This window comes from Mesoplodon mirus, assembly GCF_964341445.2.
Source record: "Mesoplodon mirus genome assembly, chromosome: 11".
In the NCBI taxonomy this organism is placed as follows: Eukaryota; Metazoa; Chordata; class Mammalia; order Artiodactyla; family Ziphiidae; genus Mesoplodon; species Mesoplodon mirus.
Window position 1 is genome coordinate 58653207 of NC_138987.1, and position 15805 is coordinate 58669011.

At 52.0% G+C, this 15805-nt stretch overlaps 1 protein-coding gene across 3 annotated transcripts; it reads right to left on the reverse strand.

The window, feature by feature from the left end:
• Window positions 1-9: 9 nt before the first annotated feature.
• Window positions 10-14184, reverse strand: ITGB7 (integrin subunit beta 7). 3 transcript variants are annotated; one of them, XM_082636610.1, is made up of 15 exons: window positions 14053-14184; window positions 9421-9624; window positions 7367-7568; window positions 7107-7277; window positions 5927-6168; window positions 5184-5342; window positions 4793-4888; window positions 4572-4634; window positions 3355-3507; window positions 2868-3061; window positions 2294-2517; window positions 1825-2044; window positions 1483-1691; window positions 1008-1168; window positions 10-732 (listed from the first exon to the last, which is right to left on the reverse strand). In XM_082636610.1, the coding sequence occupies exons 2-15, from the start codon at window positions 9619-9621 to the stop codon at window positions 652-654; spliced, it is 2376 nt and encodes a 791-aa protein (XP_082492736.1). In that variant the 5' UTR covers window positions 9622-9624; window positions 14053-14184; the 3' UTR covers window positions 10-651. The 3 variants fall into 3 exon arrangements, with proteins under 3 accessions (XP_082492736.1, XP_082492735.1, XP_082492734.1); XM_082636609.1 differs by having other exon boundaries at window positions 4545-4634; window positions 14053-14183; XM_082636608.1 differs by lacking the exon at window positions 14053-14184 and having other exon boundaries at window positions 4545-4634.
• Window positions 14185-15805: the final 1621 nt, after the last annotated feature.

Consider the following 15805-nt stretch of genomic DNA (forward strand, 5'->3'; position numbering starts at 1 on the left):
GGGCCAAAGTAGTTTTCTTTTTTTCCACCAAGTGTAACCAACCACCCCACGACTTCCAGCACCCTGTAAGCTTCCCTTTGCAGAGAGCAACAAGTAGAATAAGTACAGGATATCAGTTCAGAAGAAGGAAAAAAAACACGCACAGCAGGACAGAATGAGGCCAGACACCAGCAAAGGCAGTGTTTCTCCGAGCATGGTCTGTAGGCCTCCTACGTCAGCGTTACTTGAGGATTCACTAGCCCACCCCGGCCCACTGCTGCTGCGCCCCAGGCAACCCATATCGTGCAGTCTGTTCTGCACTTTAAGTCTGAGAACTTCTTCTTGCCCTCAGGCGGCAGGAGGAGGAATGCACAAGAGCTTTCCTGAGGCCCAGGCTCTACAACCTGCTCTGGCCTTGGGGTAAAGCAAATTGACAGGTGTGCTCTGAGGTAAGACTCTTTATTGTATACATGGGGGGGGTAGCCCCCACTTGTGAGGTAGGGAAGCAAGGTTGCCACAGAAGGTAGTCCTCTCGGGCGTCACTCTAAGAATGAAGTATGGGTGACCGCTCAGCAGTGGATTAGCCCCCTACCAAGCTGCTGACTGAGAGACCCCATGCCCCAATTCCCTCCATCCCAGAGCAGAGCCCTGCAGTGAGTGTCCCTCCCCACTTCAGAGAGGGTCGCTTTCTGCCTCTTGAAAGCAGGGGTTGACAGTGGTCGTGATGGCGCTCTTGTAGAGAGGATTGTTGTCCTGGGGAAAGAAGTTGGAAATGATGAGGAAAAGTCCCAGGACTTTTATCAAGTCCTAAGAGGCCAGCCTAGAACTTGAGCAGGAGGACCCCAAGAGCTGATGGGAACTAGCAGAGGAACCAGAGTAAGCCCACAGCGGAGGGCTAGGCCAGCGGCAGGGGGGCGGCTGAGTAGAACGAGTCAGGGTGGAGGGTGAGACGGTGAAGCAGAAAGCAAAGCCCACCTAACCAGGGGAAGCAAGGAAGACCTCACCCAGCGGGGTAGGGGCAGCCTTACCTGCTTCCACTTGAGCTGCTGCTGCTCCTTTTTAAAACGACTGTATTCTCGGCGGTCATAGATTTCCACTGAGAGCCGATAAGCCAGGACCAATCCCAGTCCCACCACCACGATGCCCCCCACACAGCCCAGCACGATGATTTGGGTGTGGTCTGACCCCTCTATGGGAGAGAACAAGAGACGGCCTAGGAATTGATCACCAATTACCCACAGTGTGTCCAGCCTCATCCAGCCTCCCCAGGGCTGCCTGTCGTTGAAAACAAAGGGAACCTCCGCAGAGTCCAAGGTTATCCCAGTGCTCAGGGCCTTAGCCTTGTCCGTTTGGTCCAGCACCTGCACTTTTGCCTGGATTCATTAGCTCTGCTTCAACCCCCAGCCTGATTTCCCATTGTCTTTACCTCCAGAGTTCTGAGGCCCTACCCATTAAACTTCCAGGGCCCCATCTGGCATGTCCACAGCATCCCTGCCCACTTACTTTCCGGGGGTCTCACTCTCAGCATGACCCTTCCTCCGGCTTCATCCTCTGCCAGGAAGAAGAAGAGCTGGTTGTCGTGGGTCCTCTCTTTGCACCAGCCATCATCCAGGATAGGGGCCAAAGCCAGAGTCACGTTGGCATGGGCACATGCCAGGCTGCAGTTCATGGCCAGAGGACCAGTCCCAAAGGCGCCACACTCTGCGCAGTCCCTGTCCAGCGGGTGCCAGTCAGTTACCAGCTGGACAGATGTCACCCAAACCACATGCAGAAAGAGCAGGTGGGTGGGAGGGGCTCAACGAGCCCTGTGCCCCTGTTCCCAAGGCGCAAGGCCTGAGGGCTCACCTGTGTCTCTCGCATGGCGTCTTGCAGCCTGAGCACTGATCACATAGGGCACCGTAATAGCCGTCCAGGCACTGGCAGCGGTTGCAGTTGCAGTATCCATGCCCATTGCACAGCCCTCCCTCAGGACTGACACAGTTGTCTGTGTCCCCGCTGCATTCGCATGCTCTGCCCGTGCGATTGGCGTGACAGTGACACACTCCACATTGGCAGCGGCCAAAGCCTGAGACAGAGCCACGCGCAGGGTGACAATCATACTCCCCACAGGCATTGGACATCACATGCCACCACAGGCTGCCTAGAGCTGACCTGTTCCTGTGCATCCAGCTCCCTCTCAAGTGTGCCGGATACCCTCCAACCCCTACACCAGAATCTTTGATTCCTCCCCTTAGTGCAGAGAAGTTCCCAGAGCCTAAACACCCTTGGGGAAGCCACTCTGACCCCGTCCTTCTCCCCCAAAGTCTCCAGGTACCTCCACAGAGGATTCCCTCATGTCGCTCACAGCTGGCATCATCACATTCGCACAGACGCCCAGAGCTCTGTCCACTGCAGGTGCAGCGTCCACACTGGCACCGTCCCCTCCCACTGCACAGGGGCCCTGTGCCATTGGGCACTCGGCACCCAGATTCCAGATCCAGGGAGGACAGCTCAGCCTCAGAGCACTCACAGAGTCGACCCAGGTGGCCAGGGACACAGCTGGGAGGGGAAGGCAGGGGAGGGAAAGGGGAGTCATAGATTTTGACTATGGCTTGACCTGCCTTTCCCAGAATCCTCTAAAGCCAACATCTCAAGATAGTTGGAGAGCCACCAGCGGCTGACAGGAGGCCAGAATATAATGGAGCACCAAGGAGTATAGAGGGGGTGAGGGGGAGTTCTGGTGGAGGGGAGGGTTTGGCATTTCTGAGAAGCTTCAGGAGGTGAAAATCAGGGTGGAGTCTTGGGCTGTCTACGAAAAAGATGTCTAGAGATGCCAGTAGGAGGAGGGGAGGCAAGGGAGGAGGAATACAGGGGAGCCATATAGGTGAAGGGAAGCAGGAGACCCTCACCTGCACACCCCGCATTGTAGGTGCCCCTGGCCGTCACTGCAGTGAGGAGCCTGGAGCTGGGTGTCACTGCAGTTACAGTCACACAGTGTGTGCAGCTCCACAGTCAGCTCCTCTGAGAAGCCGCGGGCTCGGAACCTCAGCAAATGGGGCTCTGGGAGGCATTGGGTAGCTTGGAGAGTAACCAAAAAATTCACCTGAGGACAGGGCAGGCAGAAATCAAACTAAGATCATGTGTGCTCCTGTATGTGCACGGGCACACACCAAACCCACTGGTCATCTAGAACCCTGCTTCCTAGCAAATGAAGGGATAGGGTCGCGCTAACACCCATCTCCTAGAAACACTCTTGAGGAGGCTGCTCGTTAAAGCTCCTCAGAAAGGACGGGTGGAAGGCTACCCCACGCTTTTTGCTTTGCTTCCTGGGCCTGTCCTCCGTCTCTCCCTGCCTGCTCAATTTCCCACTCCCACCCCCACGCCCTTCCTTCTCACTGTCTGGTTGATTCGGACGTGGTTGCACTGGCCCCTGTCACCAGCCTCATCCTGTCTCTTCTCAGGACCCCCACACTGAGAATCGTAAGAGATGTGGACCCCAGGAGGGAGTAGAGAGCGTTCATGTTCAAGGGTCACAGTGGATGATAGGCTCTGTGGAAAGGGAGAAAGAGTAACCATGTGAAGGCAGGACTCCAGCTCCACCTCGTGCCCTCTCCAGCTGTTCCAAATCCTGCCAGAAGCCTGCCCTCAGCCCACCTGGGGACTCCTTCCATTCTGCCCAGTGAGGAGGGGTTTCTGCAGGAAGGACCTGTGATAACCTTGAGTGAGAACACAGAAGCCAGAGGCTTCTAAAACAGCATTTCAGTGCAGCTGCAGCGACGGCCTGCTGGGGGTCAGGGGCTGGCCAGCACTGTAAACATGCAGTGGCTGTGTTTTTCAAACCCCAGATCAGGACACATAACCGGTGTGCATACAGGGTCTAAAGGGCAGATTCTTTCAATTGAGTTTGTCCTGGGAAATTAGATATTGTCTCGAATTTTCTTGCCATGGGTTTAGAACATGGTCCCTGTTATCAAGAAGGCTACAGTCGAGTTGCAGAGATAAGACCTAAACCCAAGAAACACAAATTTTTATGGTTCCTTCTACCTGTAAAATTCTATGGTTCCTGTAAAGAATATCTCCAAATTATTTATAAGCTTAGTGAAGGCAGTCTCCAGATGTCACATTCTTTATGTACAGACTGACTGGGGGACAAGTGCCAGCCGTTCCATCTGTTATCTCTGTGACCTTGGGCAAGTCACTTAGCCTCCCTGTGTCTGTATCCCCATCGATAAAATTGGAACACTAGTTTCCAGGCAGGGCTTTTAGTGGGATAAATGAGACAGCAAACAGTGTGTGTACTCAGGACAGTGCTTGGCATGAAATAAAAGCTCAATCAATGTTAATTCCCTTCCTTGCCAGAGCAGGGCTCCACGCTCTGCACAAATCAGGCACTTAAGATTTATGAATGCAAGACTGACTGGAGTGAATGAGCTATTAAAGACAGCCACATGCAAACTGTGGGTAGGAGCTGTGGAGTGTTACACAAAAAGTGATCGTCCCCTTTTAGTTCTGCCACCCCACCTGAGGGTCTCGTTCCATCTTTCCCCAGTGCCCACCCTCCCCCTCCCTCCACGCTGGCCCCTCACATTATAAGCATCCATGATGAGCTGTACCACATTGCTGGAGTCCTCACTCAGCTCCCCCACTGCGGACTTGGGAATCAGCTTACTCAGCTCCTGCGACGTGAGGAGTTGAGGGAAATGGTGGGTCACAGCTCTAGGGAAATAAGCTTCTGGGGGTCTGGAAGGAGGGCATATGGGGGAAGGAGAATGGGCCTGTGAGGGAAGTGAGAAAGGCTGGGAGTGGGAGGGTTTGGCATTCAGACAACTCTCACCTGGTAGACAGGCAGTGTGGCACCGGTGACAGCAAAGATGGGCTGGATGTTTGCCGCAGACAGGGCCTGGGCTACCTGACCCACGGAGGGGTAGTCCTGGATCAGGGAGTCAGGACAAGGTGAGCGCCCCCCAAGTCCCTCCTGCCCTCAACCCAGGAAATCCAGGGTTCCACCAGCTAGAAGAGCCCTAGAGGCTTGGCAAGAAGGAGGGAAGGGCCAGGGAGTGGAGTGACTTGGGTTTGAGCAGTGGTGGGACATGGAGAGGAGGCACTTCTGGGGAAGATGGCAGGGTGGCCATCACCCGTAAGGACAGTGAGGCTGGAGGGTGGGTTCCTGAGAGGAGAGGAGGTGTGGCTCTGATGGAGCGGGGCAGGTGAGGGTGGCGACTCACAAACTCTGGGCTGCGACTGTAGAGGCCATTGCTGTCCAAGTGGCAGTGCCCGTCGCTGGGCATGAAAATGCCACCCAACTTGCCATCCCCAGCTGTGTGGAATGTGTCATCTGAAGTGAACACCAGTAGCCGGGACACATTTCTCCAGCCAATCTGCTCCTGGGGTGGGGTGGGGGGTAGGCTGTGCACTTGGGTATGGATGGCCCTTGAGCCACCCCCGCCTGCTCTAGGAGCAAGGATTTAGCCAGCCTTCTTCTGGTCAGTTTGTCCAGCCCCCTGTCTCCAGCTCCCTGCTTCTCCCCAGCCCCTCAAACAGGGTTGCTGCTAGTGGAGGCCTTCTTGTGAATTAGAAAAACACGCCTCGGGACTTCCCTGGCGGTCCAGTGGTTAAGACTTCGCCTTCCAATGCAGGGGGGTGCAGGTTCCATCCCTGGTTGGGGAACTAAGATCCCACATGCCTTGCGGCAAAAAAACCAAAACATAAAACAGATGCAATATTGTAACAGATTCAATAAAGACTTTAAAAACGGTCCACATCAAAAAAAAAAAAAAAGGAAAACATGCCTATTCCTCAAGACATTTTACTCCAATCCACTAGCAAATTGTCAAAATAGATATGCAAACTACAGGGACTATAATACAAAGACCACCCCGTAGAGTAGAATTGTGAACTACATAACCATAGGTGGCCATCTTGGCCCCAAGCAGCCCTTCAGACTCAGGGCCCTTCGCCGCCCCCTCACCTGGCAGAGGGCAGCCTGCAGAATGGCATCAAAGCCACCTTCAGGCAAGTCCAGGTTGCCGGACACGCTCTGGCGTCCCACCTCCCGTTCGAAGGCCTTAGCATCCCCGGTGAGGGGTAGCACATGGTGAAAGCTGAAGGGTGGCTGGCAGCGCTCCAGTCGGGTGGGGCAGGGGTGGCGAAGCTTGGAGGGCACTGTGCTCACGAAGGGCAGCACCATTTTGTCCACGAAGGAACCAAAGCCTGGGAGGAGGAGTCATGAAGGCAGTGCCAGAAGTCACTGGACAGCAGCAGGATGCAGGGCGGTGTTGGGGGGGGCACTGCTGAGGACTCAGGAGGGGAGTCCCTGGGAAGTGGGGGGCGGGGGGGACAGTCATAGCAGAGGTGATGGGAGAGGATGCTCCTAGAGGGCAGGGACCCAGGACCCAGCAGGGGCAAAGGGGTGAGAGCACAGGTTCAGGGGAGTGAAGGATGGAGAAGAGGAGGGCACAGCGGGGGGCAGGCAGGGGGTTGGTTAAGGCTGGGGAAGAATGAACAGGTGTGTGGTGTAGCAGCATCATAAGATGGAGGAGGGGATCTTGAACAGGGGAGGGACGAGTACAGAATGCAGAGTGTACAGCAGGGATAATGGCATTTAGACCTTGTCCAGGAGACACGGGCCTGAGAAGTGGCATCAGGGCAGTGTCCAGGTGGGTGCGTCTAGGGCACTGTCTGACCCTGGGAGCTGTCTGAACACAGTCTCTCCAAACTCAAGGCCTCAGTTACCCTTCCAGTAAAATGAGGGGTCCTACTGGACAGTCTCTCAAACCCCCTCTAGCTCTGACCTAGAAGATAGATGTCCTTGGGGAGAGATGTCAGGAACCCGTGGCCTGGCCCGGTCCGTTAAAAACCGGGAGAGAACACAGTGAATATTCTGCCCCTTCATTTCTATGCCCCACATAACCGGCTGGAAAAAAAAACTCAGGGCAGCTAGCTACTCACCTGAGCCTCCCTGCTCTTCCCTTGAGAGCATACTTTCACTTAAGTAAACCCTTGTTTACTTTCTTGAAAAAAACTAAAACAAAAAAATGGGAGAGGGCAGGTGGGGCCCTTGTGTGCCCTAGACATTGGCAGAAGCTAGGGGGGTGGTTGGTTAGAGGCAGAGGGCCGGCAGGTGCGGGGCAGGGCTCCGCGGGGCTCACCAATGCGCACGGAGTGGGTGACTTCCTGCAACCTCACCAGCAGCGCGTGCCCAAGCTGGCGCACGCGCTCCAGGTCGTCCTTCATGGAGTAGCTCAGGTCCATAAGGTAGTACAGGTCCACAGGGTATCCCTCGGCTCGAAGGAAGCGGACCCGGAGCTGCTGGGGCTCTCCTGGGGGTGGAGGTAGTGGGGAGGTCGGTGGGGCGCGGTGGAATCCCAGCCCAGCCCCGGGCCTGGCGGCCCACCACCCCCTAACTCACCCGGCCGCAGCGTGACCCGGACCCGCTGCGGTGCCAGCTGCGTGGCCCCCTCGCCGCGGGTGCCCTGGCTGAGCGGCTCGTCCTGCAGCACCTCCTGCCGGCCGCGGGGCTCCTCCAGCTCCCCCGGGGGGCAGCCCCGGGCCAGCAGCTCCTCTCGCAGGGCGCAGCGCCGCATCTCCGCCTCCCCGGACGCTGTGAAGTTCTGCGCCGCAAGGAGAGGCGTGTCGGGACCCTAGTCCCCTGGACCCCTCAGCCCTGCTCCCAGAACCACCGTGGCATCCCGGCCACTTCCAAGCCCTCCCCTGTCAGGCAACTCCCTGGGCCCCTCTGATTCCCTCCCCTCCCTTCCTTCCACAGCTACCCTTGAACGCCGTCCTTTCTTCCTTGTCAGAGCCCACTTCTACAGCACCGCCCCTTCTCCTACCCTTATCTGGATGCCCCCTTTCCCCAGACACCCTACCTCTCCACTCCCCCAGTGCCACAGACTTCCTGTTGAGACCTCAGGGACCTCACTGCCATTAAAAAAGGAGGAGCCTGACCTCCTAGTCCAACCTCCCCTGAATGCTCAGGCCAAAATGGGAAGGGGGTCAGACTAAGACCCACAGTCCCTGGGAAGGGGAAGGATAGGGCCAAGAGAGAACCCCCCTCTCCCCCTCAATGTGTCTGGTACCCCTGGCATTGGCTGGGAAGCCACAGGGGAAGGAAATGGTTAGAGTGGCTTCTCAGCTGACACGGGTGCCAGCCTCTGGTCGGGGGATTGGAGGAGACAGACATATACGCAGCTGTCCCGAGAGTCCCTGCCTGGCGCCTCTGGCCTCTGCCTCCCACTGACTCTGAGTCTTCCCCTTCCCGGCCTCCCAGATTCACTATGTGCCTTTCCCCTGGACCCACTCAGTTGCGTGGCTCTGCCTCCTAGTGAGTGTGCCCTCATTTCTTATCTCATCTAACTCTCCATCTTCCTGTGAGAGAGACAGTTCTTCCCCACCCTCCAGTTCATGCTCTGCTACACCATGAGCCCTGTCTCCTTAAGGCATAAACAAAAGAACAGCCTGGGACTTCCCTGGTGGTCAAGACTCCCTGCTTCCAATGGAGGGGGGTGGCGCTGGTTTGATCCCTGGTCGGGGAGCTAAGATCCCACATGCATGGCATGGCCAAAAAATAAATTAATTAATTAAAATTTCCCCCAAAATTAAAAAAAAAACAAAGAACAGTCTTGTTTGACCAGCCAGGGAGACACCCTCTCCCCAGCATCCTTCTTGTCACTTAGGTAGCTCAAGCCTTTCCCCCAAAGCCCACAGGCTTCCAGCTCCTTCCTTTCTACCCTCCCGGTCACAGGCTGCTACATACCTAGGAACATGCCCCACCCCCACCACAGATCCAGAGACCCAACCACATACTTTCTGCAGTGGACTGACCCCCAACATGATGATATTTGGAGATGGGGCCTTTGAGAAGAAATTAGGGTTAGGTGAGGTCATGAGGGTAGAACCCTCATGATGGGATTAGATCCCTATAAGAGGAGACACCAGAGAGCTTGTCCGCAGCCCATCTGCAAGCCAGGAAGAGAGTTCTCACCAGGAACTGAATCAGCTACCACCTTGATCTTGGATTTCACATCCTCCAGAACTGTGAGACATAAATTTCTGTTGCTTAAGCCCCCTAGTCTATGGTATTTTGCTATGACAGCCCAAGCTGACAAATACACTTTCTCACATGTACACCCACAAAAGATCCCTCTCCCTATACACAAGCATGAGTTCCAGCAGGAACATGGCTTCCTCCAAATTTATGGTCACAAGTCTTCTCCACATATACACAGATACACAGATACAGATGTAAACATACATGCACAGGAACCTTGAGTGCATGTGTATGCACACACACATATACACACATACAATCACAGACAGGAGTCCTATGTGCACAAACTCAGTCACACACAGAACTACAGAGTGCACCCAGAAAGTCACATATGTACCCACACAATCACACTCGTATATCCAGGCTGTACACACACGTAACACTTGGTTCAAAGGCCACAGGCCCATCTTTACCAGTTGCTTGCACCATGCACAGCTCGGGTGTGAGAGGATGCACTTTTGACAGGAGGGAGCTGGCTGGCAGGACCCTGGTAGGGACAGCCCAGGATCCCCCCATTCGGTGGTCTCCTGTGGGGATGAGGTCTTGGTGTCCAGTTCACTTTCACCTCTGCTCAGGGCCAGCAGGAAAACAAGGACCATTGACAAAGCCACCATGGTCTGTAATAGGATATAAAGGGGGACATGTGGGTCCTCAGCAAGGGCCCCCAAGCTCTCAGCCCTCTAAACTTAGCCTGTGGTTGTCCCTCTCAAAACTCTACCCCAACTCTTTATCTCTCCCCATAGTTTCACTTCCCCCTGTGGATTCAGCAGTTTCTTCAAAATGGCAGGAAGGGGCAGATCCCAGGCTAGGGTAGGAGCCTTGGAAAAGACCCAACCCTCCTGTGTGCAGACTTCATGAGGCCAGAGTGGGCAAGATAGCCTAAGAGTCTGGAGAGTGGACCTGGAGGCACTAAGGTCTGCACACAGGTCTATTCACCAAGATTCCAAGCCATAGTGGAAAGAGAACCAAACAGGAAACAGACCAGGTCTGGTCCTGCCTCAGTCACTCACTGGCTGGTGTCAAGTCAGATTTTCTCTCTGAGCCTTAGTTTCCACAGCCGTAAAGTAATGGAGTTGAAAAAATAATCTGACAGCCCTTCTAGCTTTCATAACCTTGGATTCTAAAGGAAGAGGGTCAGGGGCTCTAAATAAGGGGGAAAAGTCAGGGATTAGGAATGAGAGGAAATGAAGCTGGAGCAGATGAGGGAGTGTGTGAAAGAGGCAGGGAAAGTCAGCTGTAATTGACTGACATGGTAGCAAGAGGAATAAATATTAGACCATAAGAAGAACTGTCTAAAGGGTCTGGGATAATGGAGGAAGGAAGGCCAGGTTTAATAAAAATTTCTCTTTCCTGTACATTGCACAAAGGGGATCTAGATTAAAAATTTGAATAGGCAATTTATTACCATGCTTCAAAAGTCAAAAAGTTAAATCCCAATGGCCGTTTTTATAGAAATGGAAAAGCTGATCCTAAAATTCACATGGAATTGCATGAATAGCCAAAACAATCTTGAAAAAGAACAAAGTTGGAGGACTCACACTTCTCACTTTGAAACCTTACTACAAACCCGCAGTAATCAAGACAGTGTGGTATTGGCATAAGGATAGGCAAATAGATCAATGGAATAGAATTGAGAGTTCAGAAATAAATCCATCCCTTATGGTCAGTTGATATTCAACAAAGATGCCAAACCATTCAATACAGAAAGAATAGTCTTCAACAAATGGTAATGGGATGACTGGATATCCACATGTAAAAGAATGAAGTTGGACTCCTACCTCACAACATACACAAAAATTAACTGAAAATGGACCAAAGACCTAAGTATAAGTTCTTAAAACTATGAAACTCTTAGAAGAAAATATAGGGATAAATCATCATGATTTTGGATTTGACAATGGATTCTTAGCTATGACATCAAAAGCACAAGCAATGAAGGAAAAATTAGATAAATTGGACTTCATCAAAATTTAAAACTTTTATGCATTAAAGGACACTATCAAGAGAGTGATAAGACAGGCCACAGGGTGGGAGAAAATATTTGCAAATCACATTATCTGTTAAGTATCCAGAATATATTAGAGAACTCTAACAACAACAAAGGGAAAAACAACCCAGTTTTAAAATGTGCAAAGGACTTTGATGTTTCTTTAAAGAAGATAGACAAGTGACTAACAACAGATAAAAAGATGCTCAAAACGATTAGTCATCAGGGGAATGCAAATCAAAACCACGAGATACCACTTCACACCCACTAGAATGGCTGTAATAAAAAAAAAATAGAAAATAAGTGTTGATGAGGACGTGGAGAAAATGGAGCCTTCATACATTGCTGGTGGGAATGTAAAACGGTACAATTGTGGAAGACAGTTTGGTGATTCTTTAAGAAGTTAAAACACAGAATCATCCTAGCACTTGACAATTCCACCCCTAAGGATATCCCTAAAAGAATTGAAAACGGGTGTTTAAACAAACACAAACTTGTGCAATACTGTTGATCGCAGTACCATTCACAGTAGCTAAAAGGTAGAAACAACCCAAATGCCCATCACCTGATGAATGGATAAATAAAATGTGGTATATCCATACAATGAAATATTATTTGGCCATAAAAAGGAATGAAGTACTGATACATGCTACAACGTTGATGAACCTTGAAAACATTATGTTAAATGAACAAAGCCAGTCATGAACAACCACATATTATACAACTCCACTGATATGAAATAGCCCGCCTAGACAACTCCATAGAGACAGAAAGTAACTTAGTGGTTGCCAGGGGTTGGGGAGGAGGGGAGGATGGGGAGTGACTGCTTAATGGGCAGTTTCCTTTTGGAGTGAAGAAAAAGTTCTGGAACTAGATAGCGGTTATGGTTGCACAACACTGTGAATGTACTTAATGCCCCTGAATTGTACACTTAAAATGGTTAAAATTATAAATTTAATGTGTATTTTACCATAATTTTAAAAACCAAAAAGTTAAGATGATAGAAATCTCCCACTCCTATCCCCCATCCACCCCAGTTTGCACACTTAACTTCAAATAAATAACCATCATTTATTATTATCTTTTGTTGCCTATAATCTTTCTAGAGACATTTAGTGTATATACAAACTAACATGAACACATATATATTCTTCAAATGATAGAATCAAACAATAGAATTCAACAAATGCTAGAATACTTTACACCCAGTTTTGCATCTTACTTGGTCAGACTAGTTTTCTTGGAGTTCCTGCCACCCAAGAAAATAAAGAACTCCCTTGTTCATTTTTACAGCTATATAGATTTCCATTGCATGGATATATCCTGTTGTATTTAGTCTCTTGTAATGGGAATTTATGTTGTTTCTAATTATTCACTATTATAAACAATGCTGCAGTGAAAATTCATGGATTTATCATTTCACATGTGTGCATGTTGTAGGATAAACCCCTGGAAGAGGATTTGTAGGGTTAATAAATAGGTATCATTTGTAATACTGGTGAGTAGTGCCAGCATAACTGACATGACCTCCTGAAGGGCTGTGCCAGTTCACGTCCCCATCAACAGTGTATTTGAAAGGCCAGCTAACTCCTTGTCGGAAAGCATCTGCATCCTTCTCAGCCTGGGCCGAGACTCAGTACCAGATGATCTGCACGGGGTGTGGCGAAGGGGTGTGGTGTCAAGTTGCTGACCGCCCCTGTCCTGCTCCCCACCACCTGTGACCTCAGGGGTAGTAGATATATATTTAACAGAATCTCCACCCTCCTGTGAGAGGCTAGCCCAGGGCTCAGCCTCAGCGTAACCTCAGCCTCCTTGGCTCTGCACGCCTGTGGTCGGCGAGGCTGGGGATGCTGCGGCACGGAGCCCAGTTTTGACTCATCTCTCACAGGTGGGGCTCCAGGCCACACTGTCCCCCAGGATAGGACAGTCCCAGAGAGCTCAAAAAAGTCACTCATCTCCCCTAAAGGGGGCCCTTGGACTCCCCTCCCCAACCCCCTTCTCCCCTCCTCAGGATACGTGACCTGCCACCTGCTTCTCTTAATCTGTCTCTCCCTTTCTCTGTCTCCTCTTCCTAGTCAGAAAACTGATTCCATCTTGCAGCTACTTTTCTCCTCCACTTCTTCACAGTTCTTTGTTTTACTTCCTTTCCCACTCTGATCCTAACCGTAGAATGGCAAAATCTTCTATTTCCATCCCCTCTTTTTGCAGATGGAAACCTGAATCCCAGAGTGGTGAGTGACTTGCCCAAGGTCCCCCAGCGAACTACAGCAGAGCAGGGACTGACACAGGCCAGGCCTCTCGCTTTGTTTGCTGCTTTCCTCCCCTCCAACCCGGGCACCATCTTCATGGAAAGTTGTGCCTTCTCCCCACCAGCCCCAATGGGCTCTATCTGATCCCCTTTCTCTTTCCTTCTGGCCTTCCTGTATCTTCGCTTCTCTCCCTCTGTGGTTATCCATTTTCCTGGACTTAATTCTGACTCCAGTACATACCCCACTGCCCCCCGAGCAGCTGAGAAAGAGAGCATCTCCCCAACCCATCCAGATCTCCCAAGTCAGGAGGAACCCTCTGCTGCCCACTCAGAGTCACAAGGAGGGGACAGAACTGAGCCGCTGAGCCACAGTCTTCCAGGAATGTGGGATCTGTGGCCAAGGTACCAACCGGGAGGAGGCCTGAGCCGAGCACAAGGCATCAGGCAGCAGGGATGGCAGCTGGGGAGTGATATTGGGAGAACCTTACCTCGTCATAATCCGTAACACATAGCCGGCAAGCAAATGATAGCACTAATGCATCCCCTACCTCCTTTTTCTCTCTCCAGTCCCACTCTTGGGAAACCAACACAAGAGGGATGGGTGGGGGGAGGGAGGGCTTGTGAGACTGGAAGAGGGAAGAGGAACAGGAGATCTTGGGAATGCAGAGAGGTCTTCAGAGCCTTTCTCAAGACTCAGCTGAACCCTGGGTGTCTTCAGGTCAGAGCCCTCTTCCCAGGAGGTTAGGACCAGGTGGGGCCTGGGCGGGTAGGAGAGGAGGGAGGCAGGAGAGCTGCTGCCCTGGTACTCACAGGTGCGTGCGGAGCAGCCCTTCCTCCCTCCGGTGGTAGCAGCAGCCTTTGTGTACTGATGTGGGAGGCTGCAGAGGAGGAAGTGACACGCCCCAGGGTGGGGGAGACTTGGGGCTGGTGGGGGTGACTGGCCTAGGAGAAGGTGGAGCAGATAAGGGTGAAATTGGGCCAAGGGAGTTGATAATACAGGGATCTGGACGAAGGAAGCAAGGAAGCTCATCTGTTGAGCACCCATTATATACTGGATGTATCATAATGTTACAATTCATTCTCACAGCAGCAACCTCATGACATAGGTGTTAACCTCCCTCCAGCCCCCTAATTTTACAGATATAGAGGCTTAGAATTACAAAGTATTTTGCCCGAGGTCACATAGTTAGCAACTAGATGGTCTGGATTTAAATCCAGGTCTGCCTGCCTCCCAAATTGATGTTCTATTTCCTCATATAGGAACATGACAGGAAGGAAGAAATATGGAGGCAATAAGTACTGTCGGAGGGGGAAATGAGTGACTATTTTTCATTCTGAAAACCTGGTGCCCACTGTCTTACAGTGTGTGCTTAACTACACAGGCTCTGGAGCCAAACTGCCCAAGTTCAAATCCTAGCTCTATCACTTACTAGTAGTGGGACCCTAGGTAAATTACTTACCCTTCCTGTGGCTGTTTTCTCATCTGTCAAGTGGAACTCATAGCATTATTGTGAGAATTAAATGAGATTATTTGTATCAACTGCTTAGAGGAGAACATGGCACTAAGGGCTCGATAAGAGAATCGGTGGATGAGAAGTAACGGGGGTGGGAGGCTTTGAAAAATTCAAGGACCAGACAGCTGGGAAGTTGGAGAGACAGGCACAGGGCCAGGCTCAGAGAATGAAGTTGGGGGGCCAAGGAGCCAAATGGTGCTGGGGCCCAGGATGTGGGTGGAGGAGGCGAACTGTGCAAAGCTGAGCATGGGCATGGCAGCTGGAGATGGGCAAGGACGAGGCTGCAGGGAAAAGAGGCTGAGGCCCACACTTGACCACAGGGAGTTTTGAGAAGGAACTGGATGTGACGTCCGTTCACAGGTCTGTCTCCTCCACCAGCAAGGGACTGACTGAAGCTGCAGGGTCCGTCTCCTAGCAGGTGTTCAGCGAACATCAGATGGGTCGCAGGAGGAGCAACTGGGAAGAAGGGCATCCTCTGGGTGGGCTTCAGCCACCGGCTCAGACCTCTTGCCCTTCCCCCACAACTAGGGTTGCCATGGCAATGACCCCTCCTTCCCCACAGGCCCTGTGGTTTCCTCTAGAGTTTCTTTCACTTTCTTCTTCTGCTTTCCCCCCCCTCCTCTCCTCCGCCACTCCCACATCCTCAACCTCTCTCTCCCACATGCACGGTCGGGTCATCGGTGAAGATGCCAGGCGCAGGTAGGCAAGGCACTGTCCCAGGGAAGAAGGTGGGTGGGTGTGGGTGTTAATGGGGAGTCACAGGGGGCAGGGGAAGAGTCCAGGGGCGCAATGGCAGAGGCCAAAGTCAATGGGGCTGAGGTTGGGGTGTTGCAGAGGTTAAGGCATGCAGGGGCAGGGAGAGGTATTAGGACAGAAGGTAACAGTGGGGTCGTGGAGGGCAAGCAGGGTCACAGGGAGAAGGGTGGGGGCAGAAGGAGTGACTCAGAAGATGATGGTGGGGTCACAGTGTAGGCGGCTTATGGGGTGAGGGGCTGGCATAAAGCAAAAACACTGTAACTTAGATGTACACCGTGGTTCTTTTCTTCTGG

Coding starts and splice junctions, on each gene's coding strand:
- ITGB7 (XM_082636609.1), bottom strand. CDS start 9,621: ATGGTGGCTTTGTCAATGGTCCTTGTTTTCCTGCTGGCCCTGAGCAGA. Junction 6,169..7,106: donor CACCCACTCCGTGCGCATTG/GTGAGCCCCGCG, acceptor TCCTCCTCCCAG/GCTTTGGTTCCTTCGTGGAC. Junction 1,169..1,482: donor GAGAGTGAGACCCCCGGAAA/GTAAGTGGGCAG, acceptor TCTCTCCCATAG/AGGGGTCAGACCACACCCAA.